This window comes from Perca flavescens, chromosome 10 (assembly GCF_004354835.1).
Source record: "Perca flavescens isolate YP-PL-M2 chromosome 10, PFLA_1.0, whole genome shotgun sequence".
Lineage (NCBI taxonomy): Eukaryota > Metazoa > Chordata > Actinopteri > Perciformes > Percidae > Perca > Perca flavescens.
The window spans coordinates 10,886,028-10,894,978 of record NC_041340.1 but is presented as its reverse complement, the minus strand read 5'-3'; the positions used below and the strand labels follow the sequence as shown (position 1 = coordinate 10,894,978).

At 38.0% G+C, this 8,951-nt stretch overlaps 1 protein-coding gene across 1 annotated transcript; it reads left to right on the top strand.

Annotated features, from left to right (window-relative positions):
• The first annotated feature begins 328 nt into the window (after positions 1-328).
• Positions 329-8,732, top strand: LOC114563347 (G2/M phase-specific E3 ubiquitin-protein ligase-like). The gene is made up of 4 exons (XM_028590200.1): positions 329-408; positions 5,956-6,073; positions 8,291-8,487; positions 8,629-8,732. Exons 2-4 carry the CDS (start codon positions 6,033-6,035, stop codon positions 8,730-8,732), a joined length of 342 nt encoding a protein of 113 aa, XP_028446001.1. The 5' UTR covers positions 329-408; positions 5,956-6,032.
• Positions 8,733-8,951: the final 219 nt, after the last annotated feature.

Genomic DNA, 8,951 nt, shown 5'->3' with positions numbered 1-8,951 from the left:
TTAAGACGGAGCCTCAACGACTGCCCGAAAGCACACTAACGTTATAGGGTCAAGCCAGAAAGGGAGACACTGAAGAGAGAGAGAGAGAGAGAGAGCCCAGCGGGCGTTAGATCAAAGCTGTGAATCAGAGAAATAAAAAGTGTTTTCGCCGATTCATCACTAGAAGTGCAACCGTAGCAAGCATTTCACTGTCACTAACGTTATCCACATTCATATTTGATATATCTAGCTCCAAAAAGCCTGGAAGTCGAAAGTTAGAACGAAAGTACAACGAGGTGTTGTCATGGAGATGATACACCGTCTAAAAATGCAAACAGCCAGAGAAAATCTTACCGTGGTCCTCAAAGTGGCCGCTCCCAAGAGATTGACAGGAGTCAATCAGGTTCGTCTTATATTCGGACCAATACGGTACGTGTCATATCTAACAACGGGGAAGAAATATTGCACGGAAGAAGAAGAAGGCCTTGATTCAAACTTCAAACACAGCTTTAAATCCATATAATGCTAATACAGATTATATTTATAACCACAGGATATAAAGAGATTTAATTGTGTATCCACAATTTTTTTGGGAATGGTCCAAGACTTTGGTCCAGACTACCGACAAAACTACTCCCACTTACACTCACAAATCCTTTTTAGACTTTTGGTATTTAGCATTTGTAAAGTAAAAAAAAATAGAGTCCTGCCACATTTCCCTGTGTGTATCTGTGTTTGTGTCCTGATATGTGCAAGTGGATTCACACTTGTTTGTGTATGACTTTGTGCCTGTGCATGTGTGAAACAGATTATTCAGACTCAATACAAAGGGACTCCCTCTGTCATAGTTTACTTTACATTCTACGAATAGTGATTCATTAAATATACATTAAGCAGGTGGTGGGAGGGAAATTATAACATACTTTATGGTTTACTGCAATGAGAGCTCAACAGTCACATGCAACCAATATGAACTAAGAACCTGAGCAAAAAACTAAATGATTACATGAAGTTATGTTCTTTACAAAACAGACAAAACCGGTGTACAAAAAATTATAACAATGATATCGCACCACAGTTACATATAAAATATACAGCTGATAAATGACTTGTTTGTATAGATTATTTATGTGTATATCGCAGTTTTATGGCTGATGTGTATGTGGGTTTGGATGAGCTTGTCTGTGACTGTTTGCCACACCTCAAAATCCAGTTTTAAACCTGATGGCAATTAACAGTTTTTCCCACCAAGTTAACATTAAACCACAAGACTTTTCACATTCACATAAATCACTTAGGTGTGTGAATAAGAACATCAAAATGCAAACAAACACACCCTTGACAACTATTTTGTTATGTTTCTTTTAAACCACCTCCTACACTGCATTCAACTATGTTGATTGAAAGTCCTAGAAGCCATGGCTGAGGCTAACATCAACGTCTTGATTATCTCAGGTTTCCCCTCCTGAATTTATAGTGGAATAACATCTTAACTTGTTATGTACTGGATGCCATATTGGTGTTGTATTTTAGCACTTTGCATTTTAAGTTTTAACTACAGTTCAGAACTGGGGGGCAAAATGCTTTTACAGAAAGACTTCAGTAGTAACTGTGGTAAGAATATCAGCAGTCAGAAGATGAGTAAAAGCCTCAACCACTTATTCATACTACAACGATGGAGTGCTCAATTACATTTGCAGGTTTAAACCATTGAGTCATAAACCACCCTGCTACGGTAACAATTATTATTTAAGGTTATTATATTATTCATTACATCTTCAAATGTTGTTGGTCTTAAATTTCTTTTAATGTCATGTTTTCTAACTTTAGGAGAAAAAGAAAACATTTGAAAGTTCACAGTAAGGAATCATTTTGACTATCCCCTAGAAAGAAAACAGGAAGTCCATCTGTTCCCTGTGAGACAAATCAGGGCAGAGAATTAGCTGTGGTGTCATGGTTGCGCCAAGTAACCAAGGTCGACAGATGACAGCAGCTAATTGGAAAACTAATGAAGTCCAGAAACCCAGCCTGGACTCTGGTTTGTGTGTGTGTGTGTGTGTGTGTGTGTGTATATGTGTGTGTGTGTGTACTGAGAGAGTAATGAGGTCCAGAGTTAAGTATAAGAGGCCGTATAGGAGGTAATTCATACTTCTGTCTTACACACACTATCATAATCTTGCATATACACCACTATACTCATACACACACACTATTATAATCCTTTTACATGTATGTATGAGAGGGTATAGTTGTGTATGTGAGAGAGTATAGTAGTGTGTGTGAGAGAGTATAGCATTGTATGTGAGATAGTATAGTAGTATATGTGAGATAGTATAGTAGTGTATGTAAGAGAGTATAGTAGTATATGTGAGAGAGTATAGTAGTGTATGTGAGAGAGCATAGTAGTGTATGTGAGAGAGCATAGTAGTATATGTGAGAGAGTATAGTATGTGAGAGAGTATAGTAGTATATGTGAGAGCGTATAGTAGTGTATGTGAGAGAGTATAGTAGTGTATGTGAGAGAGTATAGTAGTGTATGTGAGAGAGCATAGTAGTGTATGTGAGAGCGTATAGTAGTGTGTGTGAGAGAGTATAGTAGTGTATGTGAGAGAGTATAGTAGTGTGTGTGAGAGAGTATAGTAGTGTATGTGAGAGAGTTTGATTGAAACGGAAGGGAGTTTGATTACTCAGCTCCTGATTGGTTGACAAAGAAGAAGTGGTATTTGACGGTCAAATTCCGGCACTGTCACTATAATAGTTTGGCTGAAGTGGAGCTGTAATGGATAGAGAGAGGCTAAATGAAGCTGTGGGTCTTCTAAATAATATTTTAGGAAATGGTGAGCTATTGTCAACGATGTCTCGACAATTAAATTAAGTCCAACAGAGCTCTGATTCGGAGATGCAGAGATTATTTAGGGGTGGAACTGCAAATCCAGTCAGACCTGGCTCCAGGCTAGCACTGCTACTTCTAGCTAGCTCAATGGAACACGGAGGACCCCGTTACCAGACGAGACAGCGTTTCGGTAGCCTCGTGAGACCGTCCCGATCTCGCGAGCTCCAGTTTTCCACTCGCAGATCAGTCTGGCATCTTGAGGCAGAGAAAATTTGGAGCCGTTAGCCAAACGACCGGACCAATCAGCGTTGGTTTTGAGCTGGGTTAGGTGGTGATAGACAGATGGTTTATCCAATCAGCTAACCAGTATTTTCAGACAGCGGTAGCCGCTCGCTAATGCTTTTTTTCTCTTGGATCCTTCTTTTGGAATATGGTCTGTGAACCTGAAATGGTTCCTTTTACTCCTAACTTCTTTTAATTGGCTGTTTTTTACGGCTGGTGCATGAAGTCGCGACACCGGATGCTAGTAATGCGGTGAGTGTGAGTCTACTGTCTATGGTGTGAGTGAGTGTACGCTGTGGCGAAAGAACGGAGGAAATATCAAATGAAGGAAAAATGTGAAAATGCAAGTTTCAGCAGAAGTGGTTGGAGGATGAACTATTCAGAACCTGGTTAAAGCCCGTCGACGGTAAACCCGGAGAGGCATTTTGCGGCGTGTGCAAAAAAAACTTCAAACTTTGCACAATGGGTGTCAATGTGGTGAAATCACACATGCAGTCCGAGAGTCACAAGTCGGCGCTTAAAGGCAGGCAGCAGTTAACTGTTTAGAATTCTTTGCCGTGACCAGCAACGCAACTTCTGCTGTTTAGACAGAGTTGGAGCAAAAAGGAAAGGAACTAAGACATATGCACTAATGGCTCCCCATGGGTGGATTTTCCTCACCTGGCTCCTCAGTGTGGGTGGGTGTGGGTGGGTGGGTGTGGTGGACAGAGGGTATTCCCCCTTAGAAACCAAAGTCTCGCTACACCCTGTTTCAATACCAGCTTTCAGTTCAGATGGCGGTGCTTACTTGAAGTTAGTCTAACTTTTGGGACTGTTTGACATGATTTTGGCGAATTTGCCTACTGCCGTAAGCAGTATAGGTTCATTACTTTTAATTATCGGTGCATGTTGTTTTGAGATCCACGGGGCAGAGACGCGAGCTGCTCAGTGAACAGTGTTTTAAATATTTGTATTTCTGTTGTGTTCTTATTTTGTGAAGCACTTTGTGTTGCGTTTAATGACTGTAAACCGTCTTGTGAGCCATCTGACAGTTAAATTTGGATTTTCAAATATAAAATATTGGCATTGTCAAATGCTTACAATTTATGTGTTAAAGTATCTGCAGTTGGACATGGGCATGAAATTAGTTTAAAGTGGCATGAAAAAGGGCATGAAAAAGCATGAAATGAGATTTGCTGATACCTGCAGAAACCCTGAGCTAGTTGCTACCCACATATAACACGGGCTAGCCATTTTCCATTGAAAACTGTGCAATATCTCCACTAGCTAGCTAGTGCTAGTTAATATGATCAAGCAAGTTTGAGCAAGCTGTGTGAAATAATTTCAGAAATCAGGTTTCCGAATTAAATCTGCTTACATGAGAGAGACGACACATGGTCTGTAAAGCCCTTTGATTAACCACAGTATATTTTACTGTACAATGTACATTTGACTTTGACTAGGAGAAAAAGCTAGCAGCAGCAGTTATGTAAGCATACTGGTAATTGTCATAGACAGTATATAAGGTAATTGTAGTACCCATTGCTGCGCTCCTGTTATTAAATTTCAAACACATTGTAATTTGCTATTCAGTGCGCAGCTTATTGCAATGTAGTTCTGCATTTATTGGATTTCACCTATCTTTGGGTAAAGAGAGAGTAGGCGTAGGCGTTTTGCAGCAAAGATAGGTTAAATAAGAATGCTCGGTCTTGCATCGGCTGGCTGGCTAGTGTTAGGTTTAAAAAAGTTAAAACATTGGTGATGTCTGATAAAAATGTACTTTTAGTTGAATGAACACTGTAGCTGGAGGAAGCACTGAATCAACCGATTGCATCAAACCACACTAATCAGCATTTGACTGCCTCACCCAAAACCTAGCTTCTAAAGAATTAATTAGGTCATGGCTGTTATTTAGCATACTGTAGGAGACTCATTGTCCCCACAGGAAAGGTAACCGTTGTCTCTTTTTGGGGAGCCATCCCCTGTTGAGCTAGACGTGATTAGAACAAAGGAAATGCATATTACTGTAGAATCAACACTTCCATGATAAACAACTTTAGTCTGTGACTTGAAATTCAGAGGTGGGTCCTTATCCTGAGAGACAGGAATAAATGTGGGAGCAGGAGAAAGATTCAACACTACAACCTGTGACCCCGCAAGGGGAAGCTGCTGTAGTCCGCTGGTTACAGTGTATTGTTTTGTCATGTCGCATGGCTGCAATCTGTGTCCCCACAAGGAGAATCATGTTTGCAGTCTGCTGCTGGCAGTGTTTCGTGTTTTATGTTTAATTATGTTTTGACTGTCATTTTTCACCGTGTTGTTTTATTAAAACTCTTGCTTAACTTTCAATTCGACCCTAGCCTCTCTTTTCTCCTCCAGAAATCGAAGAACGCGTTTTTTAGCGTTTTCTTAACAATGCTAGCTGAGTTGCAATCTTTGAGTACCATGAAAAGCGCTATATAAATAAAATGTATTATTATTATTATTAAAGAGTGCAATATACATGTTTACATATGTTTATTACAGTGAATAATAATCTAAATACTACTAAGCAGGGCTCTCAAGTGCTTATTAAGCATTTTAGAATGTCACTCTTGCCCCAACTTGAGAGCCCTGATTAAGTGTGGTGAAGCCACATATTTGTTTTTATATTTCTGCAATCTGTGTGATTTGTTTCTGACTTTCATATGAATGTTTAAACCAGGCTTGGTCAGTGCTAAATATACTACTGTGATTAAAGGAGTTAAATAAAAGATGTCATTCATATAAATTCATGCATCACCTAATTTCATCATCACATACAGGCCTGGCCTCCAGGAAAGAACAGTTTGTTTAATATATCTAATCTTGTGTTATTCATATTATACAATGATTTATTACAGATTATCTGGCCAATGCTGGGTGTCTAAGGCCTTTGAAACACATAGAAGACAAAGATCTCTTGGTGGAGGATATCATCATGTTTCAGCTGGTTCATCGAGTTAGTGGAGCACTTCAAAGGTTTGTGTAACTCCATTTTTTAGCAAACATAATTAACCCTTCTAAGGTGTTCATATTTTTGTTCCACAGCCAATGTTCCCAGGTCTGGTGGACCCACCACATTATTAGGCTTTTAAATCAATACAGCCATAAAAATGTATATAAAAATACTAAACAGAGGTTTACTTAAGCTCAATTACCAATGATAGATATATAATTTATGGTTCATATTTGCCATTTACTCCTGTTAGATCATATGATCATGATTTTGTGAGTAAACAAGGAAATTCAATTATAAAAAAGGTAAAAAAAAAAAAAATAGAAACAAGATTTTTCATTCATTATCATCAATCATCATTATTGGTGCTTATTTCTTAGAACTTAATCAGAACAGGTGAAAGTACTTGAAATGTAACAATTTTGTAACTTTGTGTGAGAATAGCAGGTACAAAGTTTCATAGCACCTACAATTATTACACTGTAATAATTACACTTGGGTCCAGTAGACCCGAACACCTCATTTGTATTAGTTATATGTAGGGGGGTGTACCGTGTACACTAATTGAAAATAAGTTATTTTTTATGTTCTTCAAAGAAAATGAGCCAAGGCCAATGAGTTTGAGTTAGAAGAAATAATAAATAGCATCATTTTTATTTTAGCAAACATTGAAAACGGGTCCCACAGACCTGAACACCTTACAAGGGTTAAGAATAATGAAAGATTTTAACATATTTTTAAAAGCCAGTGTACAACCCAGGGCTCGACATTAAGGCTTGTCCGGGACAAGTGGATTTTTTGTAGGGCAAGTGGAAGAGAAATTTACTTGCCCCACTGGACAAGTTAAAACTCAAACAAAATAAAATGCCATGTTAGTTCACGTTATGTGCCACTCATTACGTCTGTTACTTGGCAGCAGGTAACGTTAGCCTACCGTTAACTAGCAGCTAGAGTAAACACGGTTAAAATGCTGACAGCTAAACGGTGTAAAAGTGTGTCTGTCTGTATTTCACTGGAGAGGAACGTATGACGTAGCTGCTGTTGTCGGAAAAACACAGATGTTGCTTTCACTTGAAATTGGCCTTGCCATACTCGTGCTGCATTCAAAGTTGTTGTAAAATACCTTTTTCCCATCCAGTGGTCGTTTTTGCCGTTCTATAATGTCGTTTTTTTGTGCTCCTTTTTGAAACAAATAAATAACATGCAGATTAAATATCAGGTAATAATCAACTGTAAAGTAGCTACAGCTTTTAAAGGATCTCTAAATCAGCCTCTGCTGGGTAGAAATTAGTGAAATTGTATAAAAAAAATAGTTAACACCAACATTTAGTGGCAAAATCCATTGTTATGTCTACAAAATTATTTTAGATATAGTAGAAGTTCAAGTTTAATTCACCACTACATCTGGTCAAAATATTGACTTAATATCTCAGAATATAAACTAAGAATCTCAAAGTCATGAGAAAATGTTAAATATTGCTTTAGAATCTCAATATATTGACTTAGTATCTCAATATTGACTTATCCCAAAATATTGACTTAGTATCTCAATATACTGACTTAGTAACTCAGAATATTGACTAAGAATCTCAAACCAATGAGAAGATTTTAAATATTGACTTACAATCTCAATAAATTGACTCAACATCTCAAAGTATCGACTTAGTATCTCAATATATTGACTTAGTAACTTAGAATATTGACTAGGAATCTGAAAGTAATGACAAACTTTAAAATCCTGACTGCACACCGGCGTACAACATATTACTTTGTACTATGAAGTCTGGAGATCTTATTGAATGGGAAATCTATTGTTGGGACACGTTTGTTTCTACTGTTTCAACTGAATTTTATTAATGTTGATAGTGTTTGGATGGTTTCAACAGTTTGTTCGAATTCTGCATTAGCAAAACAATTTTTTTTTATAAAATGATGACTCTTTACGTGGACAAGTGACTTTTGTGCATGGACAAGTGAAACGTAAACATACTTGTCCGATGGACAAGTGCCTCAAAAAGTTAATGTCAAGCCCTGCAACCAAACACTCCGAATAAAGGCTTGCATGTATCATATAAAATAACTTAAAGAACATCACGTTTTAGATAGTTGTCAAAGACAAGGCCTTTTTGCATAATCAAAAACACTGAACTGTCTTATAAGTCATCCCTTTCATGTGCTGTGTGATAATTTATCCAATTTGAAAAATGATATTTGTATCTTCTCATGATACATTTTTACAGGTTCAGGGAGGGGATGAAGACCCTTGGTGTTCTTGATGCAATAAGAATGCACCCAGATGCTGTTAGACCGCTGTTTTGTCACGAGCCATCCCCACTCACAGCTGATGTACTAGAAGTGTCAGCAGTGGGCAGGAACAAAAGAAGGGCAGAGGAATGTGTGGTTGCATTTGGGAGGGACTACCTGCTGGATGTTGAGGGTAAGTATTATTGCTATTTATGGAATAAAAATCTTTTCATATGCCCTTCTGTCTGTCTTTGTCTTTCCCTCCTTTTTAAAAGTTTTCTACATACTAGGTTTAATTTTTTTTTGGTGTTCTTTGGTGTATTTCTTTTTTCAGAGCAAGAGGGACCCTTCAACTTGGGGGTATCCTGGCCTTTGCGACAGGAGCAAATGATATTCCACCCCTCAGACAAGGCTGTCCACCACAAACACATGCATTAACTGCCTGCGGTTGCCAGTCCTGAAAAAATTCAAGGATTTTAAGGAAACTATGGATTTTGCATTAAAAAACACTCAGGGATTTGGTCAGGAATGACTTCCAAGAACTCCTTAATATACATTAAAATCTGTTGCCTGTTGAACTTGACTAAATTGAAGAGGCATCGTTGTCAATAACTCACCATTTCCTAATACATTATTAATGTCTTGTTTAAACAATTG

Bases quoted from the DNA above. Each gene is read 5' to 3' on its own strand.
- LOC114563347 (XM_028590200.1), top strand. From the start codon at position 6,033: ATGTTTCAGCTGGTTCATCGAGTTAGTGGAGCACTTCAAAG. The intron at 6,074-8,290 runs GTTTGTGTAACT...ACATTTTTACAG, and splicing joins GTTAGTGGAGCACTTCAAAG to GTTCAGGGAGGGGATGAAGA. The intron at 8,488-8,628 runs GTAAGTATTATT...TTCTTTTTTCAG, and splicing joins CTACCTGCTGGATGTTGAGG to AGCAAGAGGGACCCTTCAAC.